Raw genomic sequence first — 21,666 nt, forward strand, 5'->3', positions numbered from 1 at the left:
CAAAGAAGTCTATATGAGTTTGCCTGTCGTACAACCGAAGCGCACAATCCGATTGTTCCTACCTAAATTAAGTACAAAAATGCCAAGAACAGAATTTATCTATGACTGATGTTTCACCTCGTGCCCAAAATATTTCACTTATACGACGGTGGTCAACATTATTTGCAGGAAGAAACCAGCCAGAACACCGGAGCACTACGGAAAGAACTTTAAAAGCACTCCATGCATTAAATGACAGGGATATTTTTTTATATTACCTTCATATTCACAAATGGAAAATAACCACTATCTTCACTACTGACGTTACACGCAGATTTGACTTCCTTATGCCAACTGCGGAGCGCGTATTGTTGGAATACACGTAAAAAACACGCTCCAGTGTCTCAAACCTTCTAATTATCAGAACAGTATGCACATTATGGACAGTGGCACTACTAACTTTCTTTCAGCATAGGCACTGATGCTTCGGTTTGTGAGTATGACGATAGTTGCATGACCTTAAAAGCAGACGTCATTTTACAAGGAGTTGCTTCAGTTTATTTCAGTTCTGTGTGGATTATTTTTTTCCTGTTTACTAGAGATTAAACGCAAAAATGAGACCAATTGAAGTGGGCCTTTTGGTCGTGAACTCAGAGAAAAGACCAGAGCATCACAACTGTCAAAATTTGTGGAATGTACAGGTTAAAGTCAGCGAGGTGCCCACTATTTATAGAGTAACAGACAACGTGTGTGGTAGTTTTAACATAGCGCAGTCTCTTTTATAACTATTGGTGTCACAGATTCCCGAGTGTAAACATTTTCATTAAATTTTCCACTCTCGAGATCGTGGTTGTATTTTGCGCGACCGCACATAAACAACTACCGCAAAGTGATGGAGCTCGAAATGCTACAACTTCTTATACCAGTGTTGTGCGGAGTGACCTTATCGCAAGCAGGACTTACCGGGCGGAATCTGCTCTTGGCTTGTAGACTTGCTAGCTTCGATGGTACGATGCTAGCAACGTGGCATTGCTTCGTGCCCTCGTACCATCGCTTCGTGCTATCGTGTCATCACTTTGTGCCATCGTGTCATGTCATCGCGTTGTGCCATCCTGCCATCGCTTTGTGTCATGGTGCCATCGCTTCGTGTCATCGAGCCGTCGCTCCGCATCTTCGTACCTTCGTACGATGATGGTCTTACCCGGCTTCCATAATCATGTTTAACATTACCCACTTATTTTTATTTACAGAAACCTTTTGTTGTTGAGGATGAACTGATCTTGCGGAAGAAAAGAGAAGATGAGGTAAGACGAACTATTTTTTGAAGAAGCAAGGTCAAAAGAGAACAGTTCAACAATTTATCGCTATGCTACACGCAAGAAAAGGAAGATGAAGGAAAGAGCTGGTACACGTGGGCTTCACTATAAAGAAAAGAATTCCAGGCTCTCGAAATAAAGAATGTTGTAGAATAACAATAATTAAAAAGAATCTGGCAACAATGCGCTAGAGCTGTGATGTTCGACGTGAAGAGTTGTAAATGGAAACCTAAAACTGAACATCTAAAACTGAGTAGTTAGAACTGAACGGTTAGATCTAAACAGCTAGAACTGAAATGCTTGACTTGAATAGCTATAAGTGAAGAGCTAAAACTGAACAATTAGAAATGATTTATTTATTTATTTTATTGGTGTTTAAGGCCGTACTCAAGAATATTTTACCTATACGACGGCGGTCAGCATTACCGTGGGTTGAAATCGGGTAGAGCCCGGGGGAAACCGACGACCATCAGCAGGTTGCTGAGAGACCTTCCCACTTACGACCGGAGAGGAAGCCAGAATGACAATTAGAACTGAACAGCTAGACCTGAGCAGCTAGATCTGAACAACTAAATCTGAGTTAGATCTTAACAGCTACAACTAAACAGCTATTGAAGTCTTAACTGGACAGATAAACCTGACCAGACACAAATGAACAGCTAGATCTGAACACCTACAACTAAACATCTACTGAACAGTTTTAACTGGACAGTTAAACCTGATGAGACAGAACAGAACAGCTAGATTTGAACAGACATAACCAAACAGCTACTGGACAGTTTTAGCTGAACAGATAAACTTGATGAGATACAACTGAACAGCTAGAACTAAATGTATTAATTTCTGTTCCCAGGACATCGTCATTGAGGACCATATAATACATAAATCTGAGGTAACACTGCCTATAAAAGTTTACATGTATGCTTCCGTACCGTACAATGGAAAGGCTCAACCCTTTAGTCATACCGAAAATTAATTTAAGGAGATACCACAAATAGGGCTTATTTATGTATTTATATGTGTTTTACCCCTTCCTCAAGAATATTTCAATTATACGACAGCGGTCAGAATGGTGCTGGGAAGAAATCGGCCAGAACTAATGGAAACTACAGAAAGACAAAAGGACAAAAGAACAACAGAAAACGAATGCGTAAAATTCTCCAAATATATGTGCGTTTGTTTTGTGGAAGCTGAAGTATCAGTCCAAATTCTAAGATAACTGATACCCTAACAACTGACGTTGCACACATGGGCACACCTGTGACTTCGTTATGCCGACTACAGAACGCGTGTTGCTTTAACATACGGAACGTACGCCAGTATCTCAAACTTTCCGACTACAGAACGCGTGTTGTAACATACGGAACGCACACCAGTATCGCAAACTTGCACATTGCACATTGGATATTGGCATCACTAGACTTGCCTCTGCATTTGTACTAATGCTTCAGTTTTGTCATGTCTCCTGGAATTATTTGTGAAAATACAGAACGTAGCGTCACAACTGACCAAATTCGCGGAAGGTGTGGGATAAAAAAAAAGGTGCACACAGTTTATAGGGCAATAAATACAGAACGTGTGTTGCTGTTACATACGGGACGTACGCCAGTATCTCAAACCTGCACGACCTTATCTCAAACTTCTCGATTTTCCGAAACCAAAAGTATGCACATTGGATATTGGCATTACTAGACTTCCCTCTGCATTTGTACTAATGCTTCAGTTTTGTCAGGTCTCTTGGGATTATTCGTGAAAATAAAGAACGTAGCGTCACAAATGACAAGATTCGGGGAAAGCGTGAGTTAAAAAAAGTGACTTCCAGAAGTGAAAATGCTTATCACACAAGTGGGATGTGATAGAATTTGCAGTGTACTCTTTCATACTTTACCATCATCTGTCATCAATTTAGCCCATTTTTTTTCTTGGGCTAGAAACAAACTTTTATTGAGAATGAAGTGATTCTAAGGAAGAAACGAGAGGCTGAGTCATGCTAATCTATTTTTCAGATACAAATATCGACTGTCAAAGACATATAAGAGCAGTATTAGAATCGGGATCTCTGTAGCTACCGCTCCGAGGGTGCTTTGACCCCTCGTGATGTACTTAACACCGCTCCCCGGGTTTTTTTTTCCAAACCCCCTGATGTACTCAAGACCGCCTTCTGCGTACCTTAACGAAGCGTCGTGTGGTACACGGTATAATTAAGACATACAGCATATAGAAAAAAAAAACCAGTGCAGCGACGACAATGCGATAACTGGCAAATGGTCAGTAAATGCAGCCTCAATTTACCTGTCAGGGTTTTATTCTAACTTTTCCTGTCAATACCCTTCCCCGGATACTTTGACCAAGCGCCGAGATCTACACAGTACTGTTCCCCGGATAGTTTGGCCAATCGCCTTGATCTAGGCAATACCATCCCCGGATACTTTGACCAAGCGCCGTTATCTAATCAATACCGTTCCCCAGATACTTGTACTTAGAGCCGTGATTTACTCAATACCGTTCCCCTGACACTTTGACCCAGCGCCGTGATCTATTCAATGCCGTTTCCCCAACACTTTGACCAAACGCCTTGGTCTACTCAATGCCATCCCCGTATACTTTGACCAAGCGTCGTCGTGTACTTAATACCGTCCCCAGGGTATTTTTACCAAGAGTAGTGATGTACCGTTCCCAGGGTTGTGTGAACAGCGGGTACATTGATGAAGCCATATTTCATCATTATCAATGTCTATCACGCGTTTTAAAGATAGAAACATCCAAATATATTTTATAAAAGTTCGAGCACTTAGGGGATCTTACATAAGCCTGAATCCATTTCATTTACAAGTTGCACCGGATCTGTTTCCCGAATCTTCTCCCGATCCAGAATGCTTTAAAACCCCTTTTCACGGTTGCCAGTGAAATCTTGTCTATAAATTATGCACCGATTTTGATGAAAGTTTGTGCACAGCGTGTCTTCTGCTCACATTTTTAAAACGATGCTTTCACTATCGTAAGATGTCATAGAAAGCAATGATGGATTTTGATGAAAGTTTGTAGAGAGCTTAGGTTTAGAGAAAACATGATGGTGGAATTAAATGAACGTAATTTCTAGAAAATAAGTGCTCAGAAATAAATGATGTCGATTTCGCAGGGTCGAAGTATATATTGTACATGGGCACATTAGCACCAGTAGACTTCAAGTTTTAAAAATCCTTTGAGCAAAGCTTGTCTCCATCGTCAAATTAAAAACTGAAAACGGACCTTCGTGGCAGAGTGATTAGCGTGCCAGTGTAGCCCAATGGTCCAGTAGCCTCTCACCAATGCGGTTGTTGTGAGTTCAGGTCCGGTTCATGCTGAATTCCCGTCCGAGCGAACGTTTAAATGTCTTGGTGGTCCTTGTCGTATAAGTGAAATTTCTTGAGTATGGCGTAAAGACCGAATGTGAAAGTTAGATGAGACAAATTACACTGTTGGAGAACATTTCTACATTGCACTGCTTGGCGACTTGCAACTTGGTGAAAGCCTTACTTTTGTGTTTATTAATTGCCAAATATACATGCAGCTGTAAAAAATATTTTGGTAGTGTTAAAATGTAAAAGAATTCCCCGAGAACAGATTGTCAACTGGGTGGAGTGAAGAAAAATATTATAATGATTTACGAGAAAAAGGTTCTTATTTGATATTTGACATATTAAGGTCACTTCTCAGAGTCACATGCTGAGTTATGGCTTTACAAATTTCTTCATCATTTTCCCTTGTTTGTTTCCCAGAAACCTACCATTACTGAGGATGACCTTGTGATCTTTAAGAGAAAGCGAGACGCTGAGGTAAGATAAAACAGCATTTTCTTCTTAACCTGAATTTTTCCAAAGGAATTTCAAAATTTAAATTTAAGCACAGTAGGCGAGCGCGGTTTCCTATTAAGCACAGTAGGCGAGCGCTATGTCCAATCTGGTGTATATCGTTCCTTGGCAGGGGTGTCTTGCATAGTGTCAGTTAATAGGTTGGGCGATATGTATGGTGTCAGTATACTGTGATAGGACAGGGTGTTCTGAAAGGTGTCAACAGAAATGAATCCTTGATTCCTTCCCCCCTCCCAAAAAGAAACGAGTCATCATCGAGGAGGCCATAATATTCAAGAACAAACGGGAAGCTGAGGTGAGATTACGTGCCCACTACGGTCATATGATTCAACGCTGTCTTGTGTGATCTGGTCGTGTCGGTTTTCCATGAGGAAGGGATGTGATATACTTAATACCGTTCCCCTTTTTGTGATCTACTTATGTACCGTTCCTCGGGTTGTGGTATACTCAATACCGTTCTCAGGGTTGTGGTAAACTCAACACCGTTCCCCCGAGTTGTGGTAAACTCAATGCCGTTCTCAGGGGTGTGGTGAACTCATACCGTTCTCAGGGTTGTGGTGAACTCATCACCGTTCCCCAGGTTGTGGTGAAGTCAATACCGTTCCCCGGGTTGTGGTGAAGTCAATACCGTTCCCCGGTTTATGGTGTACCCAGTACCGTTCTCAGGGTTGTTGTAAACTGAACACCGTTCTCAGGGTTGTGGTAAAGTCATTACCGTTCCCGGATTGTTGTGAAGTCACTGCTTTTCCCCCGGTTGTGGTATGCCCAGTGCCGTTCACTCAGTACCGTTCTCAGGGCTGTGGTAAACTCATCACCGATCCGTGGGTTGTGGTGAAGTCAATACCGTTCCCCGGGTTGTGGGAAACTAAACACCGTTCTCAGGGTTGTTGTGAAGTCAATACCGTTCCCCGGTTTATGGTTTACTCAGTACCGTTCTCAGGGCTGTGGTAAACTCAACACCGTTTCCCTGGTTGTGATGAACCCACTGCTTTTTCCCGGGTTGTGGTATGCCCAGTGCCGTTCACCGGTTCACCGGTTGACCGTTATCGAGCTGTGGTGTACTCAATACTGCTCCCCGGGTTGTGGTGTGTTCCATAGGTTGTGGTTTAAGTGAATACCGTTACCCTGGAAAACTTAGTGCTGTTCCCGGTTTTGTGGTGAACTCAACCCCCCCCCCCCCCCCCCCCGCCTCTTCGGTTGTGGTGGAATCAATGCCGTTCCCCAGGTTGTGGTGAGGAAGGGCTGTAGTATACTTAATACCGCTCCCCTTTTAGTGGAGAACTTAGTGCCGTTCCCGGTTTTTGGGTGAACTCAATAGCGTTTCCCGGGTTATGGTGAACTCAATACTGTTCCACAGGCTGTGGTCAAGTCAATACCATTGCCCGGTTTTTGATGAAGTCATTGGGTTGAGGTGTGCCTAGTGCCGATCCCCGGCTTGTGGTGAGCTCAGTATCGCTCCCCAAGTTGTGGGGAAGTCAATGCCGTTCCCCGGGTTGTGGTGAGCTCAGTATCGCTTCCCAAGTTGTGGGGAAGTCAATGCCGTTCCCCGGGTTGTGATGAACTCAATACCGTTTCCTTGGTTATGGTGAACTCAATACTGTTCCACAGGCTGTGGTCAAGTCAATACCATTCCCCGGTTTTTGATGAAAACATTGGGTTGAGGTGTGCCTAGTGCCAATCCCCGGGTTGTGGTGAGCTCAGTATCGCTCCCCAAGTTGTGGGGAAGTCAATGCCGTTCCCCGGGTTGTGATGAACTCAGTATCGTTTCCTGGGTTATGGTGTGCCCAGTGCCGATCCCCGGGTTGTTGTGAGCTCAGTACCAATCCCCGGGTAGTGGTGAACTCAGTACCGATCCCCGGGTTGTGGTGTACTCTGTACCGTTCCCTGGGTTGTGGTGAACTAAGTACCGATCCCCGGGTTCTGGCGTACTCTGTACCGTTATCCGGGTCCTGGTGTGCCATTTTTTTCCCCGTGTACACTGACAAAGATACACTGACCAAGCCATTTTTGATCATTATCAGATGATATTGATGGTGATCTTGAAAAAGAATTGAGATCTTGAGGTGAGATAAAATTAAAAAGTTTAAGCACAGTAGGCGAGTGCGGTGTTCTATCTGGTGTCAGTATATTGCGACTTGGCGGGGGTGTCCTGCATAGCGTCAGTATACTGTGACTAGGTTGAACGTTGTGTCTGGTGTCAGTATACTGCGATAGGACAGGGTCTTCTGAATGGTACCAACAGAACGTGATTGACTGCGGTGTCCTATTTGGTGTCAGTATATCGTGACTTGGCAGGGTTATCCGGCATTGTGTCAGTATACTGTGACTAAGTTGGACGTTGTGTCTGGTGTCAGTATACTGCGATAGGACAGGGTCTTCTGAATGGTACCAACAGAACGTGATTGACTGCAGTGTCCTATCTGGTGTCAGTATACTAGGAAAAGGAGGCAATGTGCTGTCTGGTTTCAGTCTGCCATGACTGCTCGGGGTGTCTTGTGAAGCGACAGGCAGACATTCTGGGGTCGTTTGTTTAAACGCCTTTCCGTTGAGTAATAAATCTAATTTATTTAATTTACTTTGTATTTAATTTATTTAGATATGCGGGTTACTCGAAAGATTTGATTTTCCCTACTATTTATGTAGTAAATTTGTCAACTTTAACCTCATAAATATATATGGACTAACTTTCGCGTGGTACAATGTCATACCACAACATGCAGCTTGCACTTTTTCTACAACATACAAAAACATTCAACGTGTCATGACCACCATTTAGTTGAGCTGTGGTTGCAGGAAGTGAAGTCAAAGTCAGTTTACTTTTGAGAGATTCAAAGCCATGTCATATCACTCCTTGATCCCTTTTTCCCCAGAAACCCATCGTTGTTGAGGATCAAGTGATGTTCAAGAAGAAACGGGAAGCTGAGGTGAGATTATTTACCCGGTACTGTGATGTAAGTTCACGCCATCTTGGGTGATCCAGTGGGGAAATGACATGTGGGATTTTCATCATTTTATTAGATTCAAAGCTGAACGTGAAGATATACTATACTATGAAAACTCTATATGGCGAGACGTTAGGTGAAGAAGACAGAGGTGCTGAAAGAAATGCTCAGTTATACAGAAGTGATGATGGCAAGACAACGTGGAATCCTTTTTCATCTGCATGTTATGGTTTTCTGTACTTCCTTTTCCCCCCCCTCTCATCGAAAAAGTATTACATACGCGTTCTCATTTTGAGATTTCATGCTGTAGAAAAATACGAGATGGTGCTTAAACTATGACTTTTGATCAGGCTGCAGATAATGAAATAATTCATTGAGAGGTTTCACAAATCAAAACAACAAATGTTCACCATATTTGTAGATTTCATTTGTTGTCAGATAAACGTGGAATGGAGGTCGAGCATTCTTTATACCCTTGAGGGAAAATAGCTCTTTTCCATTTGGCGTAAAGCAAAAGGATTTATTTGATTTATTTATTTCATTGGTGTTTTACGTCGTACTCAAGAATTTTCCACTTATACGACGGTGGCCAGCATTATGGTGGGAGGAAACCGGGAGGAAAATTTTAAGTTTAAGCACAGTCAGTATATCGTGACTTGACAGGGGTGTCGTGTCTTGTGTTAGTATACCATGACCGGCCCGTGTGTCGTGTCTTGTGTTACTACACAATTAATTGGTGGTTTGTCCTGTCGTGTGTTAGTAAACCATGACTGAACAGGTGTTCTATCTGCTTTCAGGACACCAAAACTTGGCGGGGTATCCCGTCAATCTCTTGAAATAACTAGGCTTGGATAACTGAGCTATCCAGAGCAAAAAAACATCGTATTAGAAGGCCGGGTTTTAGAAGGACCTTTTTGGAAAGTGTGCTTAGATTTATTATGATGCATTTTATTGCAGTTCTGTACTTCACCTTTCTGGACCAGTGTTCCAAAGTTGACCATCGGCTTCATCATTGCAAGATAATTTTATTCACAGAAATCATGCGTTGTTGAGGATAATTTGTCAACAACGACAGCCAAGGCAATAGTAGTATCAAAAAATTAAACAACCATGGAATGGATGTGTGACACCATTTTGAGATGTTGCTGTCACACCGATTACGGCGTTGGAAATATTCAGCAATTTTGGTCTCCAAGAGAACATATTTTATCTGTAAAAGTTTGATGTACCCAGTTCATCACAAACATCTATTGTTACTCTGACAACCACTAGATACCGTATGATTGTCGAACTTTACCTCTGTGTCAAACTTGGTGATGATTTATGTGTCAAAACAGACATTTGTATATCAGCCGTCAACCAAGATGAACGTTAAAGGTCAATAATTGCAAGGATAATTCCAAAACGACAATAAACAAAAACTACGGATGAACTAAGAGTTTATAAATTAAGAAATTAGGACTTAATCATCCAATGAGAGGCGGTCAGTCGTTTTCAATGATGTAAGAAAAGCAGAAGGTGTCAGTTGGCAGTCTCAGTTGCGCTTTGTTTCCAGCTGATCATATATCCAACATGGCGATTTAATTCGGCTCTATGAATAGACAGTGTCCAGCCAGAGGTTAGGCGGGAGTTAGACACAATGGTGAAGCACACAGGGTGCCAGATATTTTGAGCGCTCTGACCACATCAGCTCACAACAGATTCACACCCATTGTAAAATTTAAGAAACTAAGGGCTATTATAAAAAAACCGAGCAACTAGAATTAACAAACAAGTACAGCTGAAAAGCTGCATGTTAAAAACTAGAAGTGAGAAAGCAAAACAAGAAATGATCAGATACAGCTAAACAGGTAAACCAGAACATCGGGAACAGAACGTAATTAAAACTGAACAGTTTTAACCAAACAGAAAAGCTACAAGTGAAAATATATAATTGAACATAGAATGAGTTTACTCCATTACGGTGACGTGACAATTCAGCCCTTCAACTGATGACTGAGTTATACATCAAAAGGCCAAATGGCCAACCTAATTTACATGAAACATGTAAGATATACGTACATATAGTAGCAGATAGAAAGGCACTGTAAAATGCTAGGTTTTTTTGACAAAATGACTCTATAACCTAATTCTTAGATGTCTAAATAGAATTCAGATGGATAAATTTAAAATCGGACTCGTCTGATTTTATATCACTTCTAAAATTCACCATTGATTATAACTGCAAGAGAGTAGATACCTTTGTCACAAAAAATTCTACTTTTAGGATGTGGGAGTGATCGATACTGGTAGTGAGAGAAAGAAGAGGGCGACCAAGGTGAGTTGTTGGGACGTAAACGTATATTGATAGCAATATTTCAGTGCACATGTACTTGTGGAGAAGAATATCTGGTTTCCTTTATTTATTTATTTATTTTATTAGTTGAATGGTTATTCAGTGATAGGATACGCAAATATATCGTGTCAGTAATCATCAGGTTACTTTTACGATATATTTGCATAGAAGATATATATATTGCGTGGAAGCACAGTAGGCGAGCGCGGTGTCCTGAATGGTGTCAGAATTTCGTGAATTGACAGGTGTGTCTTGTATAGCGGGAGTACACTGTGACTAGGTGTCACAAAAACATCGTATTAGAACGCCGTGTTTTAGAAAGGAACCTTGTGGAAAATGTGCTTAGATTAATTACGGTGCATTTTATTGCAGTTCTGTACTTCACCTTTCTGGACCAGTGTTTCAAAATTTAAGTCTTCATGGCAAGATAATGTTATTCATAGAAACTATGCATTATTGAAGATAATTTGTCAACAAGAACAGCCACAGCAATAGTAATGTTATAAAAAAAAATTAGAACCGTGGAATGGATGTGTCGCGCCTATCAACTTGTCGCTGTCACGCCGATTACCGAGTTGAAAATATTCAGCAATTTTGGCCTCCAAGAGAACAGATTTTATCTGTGAAAGTTATATGTACCCAAGCCATCTAAACCATCTATTGTTACCAGTCCCAGTTAGGCGTAATTAGACACAATGGTGACGCACGCAGAGTGCCAGATATTTTGAGTGCTCTGTCCACATTAACTTACAAGAGATTCACACCCATTGTAAAACTTAAGAAACTAAAAGCGAAGGCATTTGTTGGACAGACTTGACAGACTAATGTTTGCAGTAATAATTTGTAACGTTGATTAAAATCGTCACACAACTTCCTAAAACTGTAATGGCGCCAGTGCTGTGATTATCGAAGATATCAATTGTTTTAAAAAGAGCCGATCAGATTGGGTAAGACACGTGATTAAGTGTAAGACAATGTGTGTCACAACTGGAGAGCTTCAGCTGACCTCGTAAAAACAAGGTGAACGCAAACAACTAAAATCGACAAGCTAAAACTAAATACCTATATCAGAAAGACTGGAATTTAATATCTAACTGAAGAGCTATTATAAAACCCGAGCAACTAGAATTACCAAACAGGTAAACATCGAGAACAGAACGTTATCAAAACTGAACAGCTAGAACCAAGCCGGAAAGGTAGAAGTGAAAAGATAGAATTGAACATGGAATGAGTAACTTGCCAATTCAATGCTTCAACTATTGAGTGAGTTACACATCAAAAGGCTTAATGGCCTACCTGATTTACATAAAACATGTAAGATATACGTACATATAGTAGTATATAGAAAGACGCTGTAAACTGCATGTTTTTCGGACAAAAGACACTTTAACCCAAGTTCTAGGCGCTTAAAAAGAATTCAGATCGAAAAATTTGAAATCGATCTCGTCTGATTTTATATCACTTGTAAAGCCCACCGTTGGTATAAAAGGGAGAGATTAGCTATCTTTGTCACAAAAATGTCTACTTTCAGGATGTGGAAGCTATCGATGGTACTGACCGAAGGAAGAGGGCGAACAAGGTGAGTTGTTGGGACGTAAACGTATATCGATAGTAATATTTCAGTGCACATGTACAGAAGAATATCGGGTTTACTTTATTCGTTTATTTTAGTAGTTATATGGTTAGTCAGTGATAGGATACGCAAATATATGGTATCATTAATCCTCAGGTTATTAACGCAGAAGGCGGATGTATGGGTGAATCGCTTTAGCATTGTGAGCACTGTATTCATAAACAAAGAGAGAGAACTCTTAAATCCGAATATATCTGTTCGCCATGTGACCGTTGTTGTCCAGTGAAAGTTGTCCAGTGGAATAAATTAATTTGTTTGACTGGTGTACTTAAGAATATTTCAATTATCCAACGGCGACCAGCCTTCTGGTGGGAGGAAACCGGGGAGATCTGGGGGAAACCCACATCCATTCCCTCTTTGCTGGCATCTTCCAACGTACGACCTGAGAGGAAGTCGGGATGAGCTGGACTTGAACTCACAGCGATGCATTTGGGTCGTTATGTTGCACCAGCACGCTAACGACTAGGCCAGGGGGCCTCTTGGGATTTACTCCGTAAGAAAGTGGCAGCTTAGTGTGATTTCAAAGTTATATTTACGGATTTAGAAAGAGACGGTCAGACTGGGTAAGCCACGTGATTAAAACACCGTTCATCAGTTAAAACAAAAACTCGTACCGAAACCAGAACACTTGGAAATGAGCAACCAGAGGTGAACAGCAAGAGGTAAAGAGCTGGAACCGAGAGGCTGGAGCCAAAGAGTTAGAACTGAGCTGGTCGAACTGAACAGCTAGAACTGATGATCAAGAGTTGAACAGCTAGAACTGAACAGCTAGAACTGAACAGCTAGGACTGAACAGCTAGAACTGAACAGCTACAGTTAAACATCAGGAACGCATCGGTTAGAACTAGAGGGTTACAAAGGAGAGCTAAACCTGAGCCAAAGAACTGATTAACTAAAAGTAAATAGATTAGACGGAAGAGCTAGAACTGATCAACCAGAACTGACTAGATACATTGTAGAACAGAAGAGCTAGAACTGACTAGTTAAATCAGAAGAGGTGGAACTGATCAACTAGAACTGACTAACTAGAAGAGAAGAGCTAGGACTAATCAAATAGAACTGACTAGCTAGAAGTGATCAACTAAAACTGATTAACTAGAAGAATGGAGTAGCTCGGACTGATGAACAAGACCTGACTGACTAGAAGAAAAGAGCTAGAACTGATCACTGAAGGGCTAGAACTGAGATCTTGACCTGAACCGAAGAGCTGATACTGAACAGCTAGTACTTAAGCATGAACAGTCACAAGTGAACATCAAGAAATGAACAGCTAGACTCGAACAGCCGGAACTAAACTGGAGACCTAAAACTGATCAGCTAAAAAGGACAAAAGAAGAGTTTGTTCACATGTTAAAACTGAATTCTTCTATCCGTCAGTGAGTCATATCTACAATCCCGATGGGGAACCTAACTTACATAAAGTATGTAGATATAGGAGCACTAAAATACAACTACGATAAAATGTTGATGATGAAGAGGTCAATTTGAAATCTGTAGTACATCTGTTATTTGTTTATTTGATTGGTGTTTTATGTCGTACTCAAGAATATTTCACTTATACGATGGCGGCCAGCATTATGGTGGGAGGAAACTGGGCAAAGCATGAGGGAAACCCACAACAATGCGGCGGTAACTGACAGATCTTTCCATGTACGGCCCGAGTGGAGGGCAGCGTGAAGGGGGGGGGGGGGGGGGGGGGGGAGTTGTTACAAGCTCTCATTGTCAGAAAAATGTCTACTTTCAGGCTAATGTTGAAGTTGTCGATAGCAATGAACGAAAAAAGCGGGGCGTTTATCAAAGTTGAACTGATTTTTAAGAACTGTTAAAGACATATACAGCTGAAAAGTTAAAATTCCATCAACAAGCAAATCTTGGTTGCTAGTCTGAATAGCTGTAATTGAACTACTACGGCTGAACAGCCGTAAAGCCAAACAGCTGAACACGTTTCAGGCAGTCAGTCGCTAAAACATTATTTTTAGTTAGGGCCTAACATCTGTTATGCAGTAAATAAAAATGAACACCTGTATTTTAATAATCAGAGCTGAACAGTTGTTGATTGAACAACTAGAGCCAAACATTTACATTTGAATAACCAGTGCCGAACAGCTTTAACTCTTTTACTCTTTAGCTCTTGCATGGGTGTGCCTTCAAAATCTATCCAATATTTGTGTATAAGGAATATTATTTTGAAGATCGGTAGAACCTAGGGCTTTGCTGTCACGACTTCGAGTTAACGTGTGGAATCTCCGTGGATTAAACAACGTTATTTCTTTGTGACGTCAGAGTTGCTTTTCTTTTGATGAGCATTGTACATTTCCAGCTTACAACTCGTGTACACGCATGGGTAGCACTCAAAATGTGGTGCAGTAACCATTTTTAAATTAATATACAAACATCACGATCAAACGCCATACTCACATATTATCAAAGCTGAACTTTAATTTCCATATTTACCATGATGTCTCAATGTTTGTTTTTTTTTATCAGGGAATCGTGATTGAAGATGAAGTCATGGCAAAACCGATAAAACCTCAACCGGTGAGAAATAATTTCCAAGGTCTACCAACTGTGTTAAGTTTTCTTTATGGTTTTTGAATACTGTTTTCACTCATTCGCCTAGAACATATCTCGCGCTTTTCCAGCATCATTGAAAACTGTTGATTGTTTATCTTTGCATGAATCCATTCTAATTTCGTACCTTTAATGCTTTCTTAGATCTTTGCCGGTTTCTGTTAAACGCCGTTTTGGAATTGACTTTGCAGTTATTGACCTGGATTCTCCATAGTGGTTGACCGCTGGTATACGAATATCTATTTTGACGCATACATCCTATTTTTTTTCTTCTCAAAAAGAAAATAGTTTCTTTCATGATAAAAGTTTTCTCGGCGTTGCTTTAATCTCCAAAAGTGCTTTTGCTTTCTGGTTCACTTGAGAGTTTGGATCATTAATGATTTCGCCGACTTTTCTTTAAAGAAAGGGGCAGCTAAGTCACTCGTAGGCTCACTTGACACACGTATGATATAGTCGATTTAGAAAAAAAGAGCTACCATGACAGACTGTGAACGACTTACCAAGCAACTTGAACTGTTGCTTCTGTGTAAAGCTTCAAAAGCTGATAATGATGTAAGCCAGCATCACAGTTACATCAAGTATGAACCACCTGTGCATTGTACACAGTAACTATTCTAGATCGCTTTGGTGGACTAGTGGTTAGAGCGTTGGCCTCGAAGCTGGGAGACCTCAGGATCAAACCCGGGTCGGGTCGTATTAAAAGGCTGTCATGACTGGTGTCTTCGGTATTATATTTCAATGGCCGCAGCACTTTGGCGAATGGACTCGCCCTGCCACAGGAAGACACAATAAATGTACACGCACCTAATGTGACGAAAATATTGTTAAGTACGATGTAAGCATATACATACAGTATTTGTTCTATCATTGTTAAATGCCGCGGACAATTACTGGATATTATTGCGAGAATTTTCTTACTGAAGTATTGGAACCTCAACAAAACTAATCAAAATAAGGCTTAGTTAACCTCAGAGTTATGTTGTTGTTCAGAATGTGCCTTATTCAGAAAGAAGCGACAAGCTGATGAACATGTAAGCCAACGTAAACTCTTAGGATAACAGGTACCATAAAATGAAATTTTATTTCCTACTAAGCTGGTTTCAAAATGATGTATGGACTATATGTTGAAAAAAGAAACTGTTTTTTTTTTATAGCCAGAGAGCCATATTTTGCCACCATGTTCTGAGAAAAACATCAGTGGGCCTACCCAGCACACTGTTAAAGTGTAAACCTGATACATGTATCTGACATTTTTTTAGAACATCACCGAGCCTTAAATGATGGAGCAATAGAGGAGAGGCTGGAAATCAAGGGGACACAGATACATGTTAAATGACACATCCCGTAACACTCATTTTATTCTGCAACACATTTTTGGTGAAACACTATTGAACAATGTTTGCTGGAATTTAGTACATTCAAAAAAAAAATAATGTTCTAACTTTATCAGAAAGCCTCCTCTCTGATGCTAGAATTAGTATTATATAATTATAATATAATCCTGTGCCATATTCAACATACATTTAGCATTATGTTAGTATAATACAGTCTTTATGTTTTCATAACAGCATACATGTCGTTTATTTAATATTTATTTACTTTATTGATTGGTGTTTTATGCCGTCCTCAAGAATATTTAAATGGTGGGAGGAAACCGGGCAGAGCCCGGGAGAAACCCAGGACCATCCACAGGTTGGAACGACTATCCACAAGTTGCTGGAAGGAGAGGAAGCCAACATGAGCTGAACTTAGAACTTACACCGACCGCATTGGTGAGAGGCTGCTGTATCATTACGCTGCGCTAGCGCGCTAACCAACTGAGCCCATGGAGAGTACAGAATACATCCTAGCCTCACCTAGACAGCAGACTTTCAGTTAAAGTGTTCTGTGAAATAGCCTTCACCGGTATAAGAATGAACAGTAACGCTGTCACGAGAAGAGGTAGTGAGACATTGGATGTGGTGGATCCATCCATATATGTACGTGACAAGTGCTGGTCAGCAATGTGTACGGGCGTTTGGTAAAGTGTGTTGAACATGTAGTTCCGGTTACACAGGACTAAATGGATATAATCTCTGCTTCTAGAAGACGCCATCAGAAATGGCCGATTTTAACGATGGATACCAATTTTGCCTTACATAGCCTTTTTATTACTGACGAACAGATCGTTTTACGAAGAAATGGTGAAATGGCTTGACTTAACATAGAGAAAAAACAATGAATTGTAAAAAAAAACCTTTTCTAATAGCCGTTGCTCTAGGGTGTGGCTTGAACATTTTATGATGAATTAAATTATTGTGTGGGAAAAGTTGTCTTTTGTCAGATAGGCTTTACCTTTCCGCATTTGAAATAATTGAACTGTTTTTTTGATATGTATCTTGAAGTGAAGATAATGAATTACCCAAACACTTTGAGGGTCTGGAAAGTTCAGATTTTAATGGTTTGAAAATGTCTGCATCACTTTCTCTATGATTTCTTCCCAGAATCATATCATTGTCGAGGATGTTGTGGCTTTCAGAAAGAAAAGAGAAAATGAGGTGAGATCAATTGTATTCCCATTACAAATGGTACTTTATATTTACCTAAATGTTACCTAAAGAGTCCAGTCTCATTATACTGTGACTGGGGGAAGTGTCCTGTCTGGTGTCAGTTTACTGTGACTTGGGGTATACAGACTGGTTGTCATATACTGTGGCTGGATGGAGTGTCATGTCTGGTGTTGGTTTACTGTGACGTGGGAGTCTACTGTCATGTGTCAGAAGAATGTGTCCTGTCTGATGTCAGTATACTAAAAACTAGGCAGAGTGCCCTGTCAGGTGTTTATATATCTCAGTACATGTATCCCAAAACTTGGCATGGTGTCTTCATACACATGTACTATCCAGATAAATCAACGCTCGTTAGAGCCCAGTTATCTACTGTGCATTTTAGTGTAGTTCTGTACATCATCTTTTTGGACCAGTATTTCAAAGATTACCATCATCGTCACCATTGCACGATTATTTTATGCACAGAAACCTTCCATTGTAAAAAATGATTCACTTTGTAAGAAAGTAGAATCTTTATTTTACTGCCAAATTATTTCTCTACTTTATTGTGATATTTATTTTAAAATGTTTATCAAAATTGAACTGATTGTGAACAACTAAAAATAGCTGCAATCTAAGCTACAATACGTGAATAACAACCAGACCTGACTGACTGATAAACAGCCGTAATGAAATAACTAGAGGTGACTTGCCATTGATGAACAGCTGTAATAAAATGCAAGAGCTGAGCGGCTGTAATGAAACAATTAGAGGTGTAGAGGTGAACCGCAAGAGGTGACCGGATGTACTGGAACAGCTAGAGGTGTAGAGGTGAACTGCAAGAGCTGAGTGACTGTAATGGAACAACTAGAGGTGGTAGAGGTGAACCGCAAGAGCGAGGTGGCTGTACTGGAACAGTTAAAGGTATAGAGGTGAACTCCATGAGCTGAACGACTGTAATGGAACAACTAGAGTTGTAGAGGTGAATTGTTGGAGCTGAGTGGCTGTAATGGAACAACCAAAGGTGTAGAGGTGAATTGCTGGAGTTGAGCGGCTGTAATGGAACAACTAGAGGTGTAGAGGTGAATTACAAGAGCTGGGCGGTTGTAATGAAACAACTAGATGTGTAGAGATGAATTGCAAGAGCTGAGCGACTGTAATGGAGCAACCATAGGTGTATAGGTGAACTGCAAGAGCTGGAGCTGAGTGGCTGTAATGGAACATCTAGAGGTGTAGCGCTGAACTACAAGAGCTGAACAGCTGGGCCTGAACAATCAGAGGTGTAGAGATGACCTGCAAGAGCTGAGTGGCCGTACTGGAAAAATTAGATGTGTAGAGATGTGCTGCAAGAACTGAGTGGCTGTAATTGAACAACTAGAGGTGTAGAGGTGAATTGCTCGAGCTGAGCGACTGTAATGGACAGCCAGAGGTGTAGAGGTGAACTGCAAGAGTTGAGCGGCTGTAATGGAACAACTATAGGTGTAGAGGTGAACTACAAAAGCTGGGCGACTGTAATGGAACAATTAGAGGTATAGAGGTGAACTGCAAGAGTTGAGCGGCTGTAATGGAACAACTATAGGTATAGAGATGAACTGCATGAGCTAAGCTACTGTAATGGAACAACTAGAGGTGTAGAGGTGAATTACAAGAGCTGGGCGACTGTAATGGAACAACTAGAGTTGTAGAGGTGAAATGCAAGAGTTGAGCGGCTGTAATTGAACAACTATAGGTGTAGAGGTGAACTACAAAAGCTGGGCGACTGTAATGGAACAATTAGAGGTATAGAGGTGAACTGCAAGAGTTGAGCGGCTGTAATGGAACAACTATAGGTATAGAGATGAACTGCATGAGATAAGCTACTGTAATGGAACAACTAGAGGTGTATAGGTGAATTACAAGAGCTGGGCGACTGTAATGGAACAACTAGAGTTGTAGAGGTCAAATGCAAGCGCTAAGCGACTGTAATGGAACAACCAGAGGTGTAGAGGTGAACTGCAAGAGCTGGGCATCTGTACTGGAACAGTTAAAGGTATAGAGGTGAACTCCATGAGCTGAACGACTGTAATGGAACAACTGGAGTTGTAGAGGTGAATTGTTGGAGCTGAGTGGCTGTAATTGAAAAATTAGATGTGTAGAGATGAGCTGCAAGAGCTGAGTGGCTGTAATGGAACAAGTAGAGGTGTAGAGGTGAATTGCTGGAGCTGAGCAACTGTAATAGAACAACTAAAGGTGTAGAGGTGAACTGCAAGAGTTGACCGGCTGTAGTGGAACAACTAGAGGTGTAGACATGAATTGATCGAGTTGAATAGTTGTAATGGAACAATTAGAGGTGTAGAGGTGAAATGCTGGAGCTGAGTGGCTGTAATGGAACAACTAGAAGTATACTGGTGAACTGAAAGAGCTGAGCGGCTATAATTGAAGAACTAGGGCTGTAGTTTGTGAACTGCAAGAGCCGAGCGACTGTAATGGAACAACAAGAGTTGTAGAACTGAATTAAAAGAGCTGGGCGGCTGTAATGGAACAACCAAAGGTGTAGAGGTGAATAGCTGGAGCTGAGTGGCTGTAATGGAACAACTAGAGGTGTAGAGATGAACTGCAAGAGCTGAGCGACTGTAATGGAACAACTATGGTGTAAAGATGAACTGCAAGAGATGAGGGACTGTAATGGAACAACCAAAGGTGTAGAGATGAATTGCTGGAGCCGAGTGGCTGTAATGGAACAACTAGAGGTGTAGAGGTGAATTGCTGGAGCTGAGTGGCTGTAATGGAACAACTAGAGGTGTAGAGGTGAACTGCAAGAGCTGAGCGACTGTATTGGAACAACTAGAGGTGTAGAGGTGAATTGCTCGAGCTGAGTGTTTGTAGTGGAACAACCAAAAGTGTAAAGGTGAATTACAAGAGCTGAGCGGCTGTAAACACTAAAGTAACAAATCAACCAATGTAGGTGAAAGCTAACAAAAAGCTCATGGTTGATGTAAACTACCCCATGGAGCAAAAAGTGTTAAAGTTCAGGCCGCCAGTGAATAAATTAATATCCAAAGTCAAAATCCCCCAAATTATTAAATACAAGTCATTAAAGCAAATTTTGTGTGATATAAATTAACACCTCTGAAAAAATACAAAATTAAACATATATTGATGAAAAATTGAGATCTACTTTTTTCTGAACGGCCGATGTGGTTAAACATAATGCAAGAAAAAGAGTTAGAAAAGTAGTAGCTGAAAAAAAAGACAAAAAAAGCAAAGAAGAAAAAAAATGGACGTCATTAAGATTTCTACTTTCAGGCTAGGGTGAGTCACTCGTCAATGATACAATTGTTTTGGAAACATCCTTCTCGGGTAGTTTTCTACTTCACAACTGTGTCTGATTTCACTCAATCTGGGGCTGTTGGAAGTATATTCGCCATGTTGAAATTAGATCGTCAAGTTGAATATAGGAACAGTTATGAACAGCAATGAAAGCGCAACTGAGACATATTTGATCATAGACAACTTATAATCTGGCATGATACACGATTTCGATACGGATTTCATTTATTTACCCAGAACATTTCTTTGCAATATCACTGAAATCTGTTAACTGAATCTCTTTCCATATGGCTATCTTAATTTGGTACTTGATATATCGTCTTACTTCTTCGGTGGGGGGGAAATTCGTTAACATTATTCAGATGTTTTCTATGTCGTTATGTTGATATAGGTCTACTTGCACGTGACTAACCTTGTCATATAAAATATAATTGGATTATCAATATAATTGGATTGATATTTTGGAGAATAAGAACGCAGTCTGTAATGCATTGTTGGGGTCGTAGTATTTCTTTTGCATTTCTGTTTGTCTAGTCTTTTCTGCCCAGTTTTTCTCCCACCATAATACGCAAAATACCAATCAAAAAATCAATATACATGTAGGTTGTCCATCTATCCATTTCTAGTCAGGTCTCCTGTTCATCACTATCCCCTATACTAGGTCTGTTAATTACTGGCTCTCTGTTCCAGAAATGTATTTTCCTAAATAAAATGCTATAGAATCTATACATACATGGTCCAGGTTTTCATCCATCAATAATAGGAAACTTTGACCTTGCAACGCAAAATAAGAAATTCTAAGGTACTTTGTCTTCGAGGAAAATCACCACTCGTCTGTTAAATTGGATAACTTACCTTCTTAAAAGGAATTTAATAGTATCAATGAGATATGAAATATGTTTCACGTGTTTCCATTCCAAGAGACAAAGAATGCTGAGGCGTAATAAAGAAAATGGGCTGTCCGTTGGATAAAATTAATAATCATTTTTATGTTTAATGAACCATCAGCTTTTCTTTCAGGAAAAGGAGGAGGGTATTATTTCTGATGACATTATCGGCTTCAGAAGAAAAAGAGCAGACAAAGTTAGTCCTGAGAATAAGTTTTAACACATTTCACGGTCGTAACTTCAATTTCAGAATATGCTAAAAGTCAACTTTTTAGGTCTAAAAATTTGTTTTCACGGCTATCGTCAGCACAGCAG

General features: G+C 40.6%; 1 protein-coding gene across 1 annotated transcript in view; it reads left to right on the plus strand.

The window, feature by feature from the left end:
• The window catches only part of LOC135480963 (uncharacterized), a 90,625-nt gene that overhangs the window by 46,763 nt on the left and 22,196 nt on the right, over window positions 1–21,666 (plus strand). The window contains exons 32-39 of the mRNA XM_064760894.1: window positions 1,230–1,283; window positions 5,054–5,110; window positions 8,017–8,070; window positions 10,355–10,405; window positions 11,955–12,002; window positions 14,544–14,594; window positions 17,111–17,164; window positions 21,485–21,547. Coding sequence (XP_064616964.1) covers window positions 1,230–1,283; window positions 5,054–5,110; window positions 8,017–8,070; window positions 10,355–10,405; window positions 11,955–12,002; window positions 14,544–14,594; window positions 17,111–17,164; window positions 21,485–21,547 — 432 coding nt within the window. The remainder of the gene's footprint in view (window positions 1–1,229; window positions 1,284–5,053; window positions 5,111–8,016; window positions 8,071–10,354; window positions 10,406–11,954; window positions 12,003–14,543; window positions 14,595–17,110; window positions 17,165–21,484; window positions 21,548–21,666) is intronic.

The sequence above is a fragment of the Liolophura sinensis genome, chromosome 13 (assembly GCF_032854445.1).
Source record: "Liolophura sinensis isolate JHLJ2023 chromosome 13, CUHK_Ljap_v2, whole genome shotgun sequence".
Lineage (NCBI taxonomy): Eukaryota > Metazoa > Mollusca > Polyplacophora > Chitonida > Chitonidae > Liolophura > Liolophura sinensis.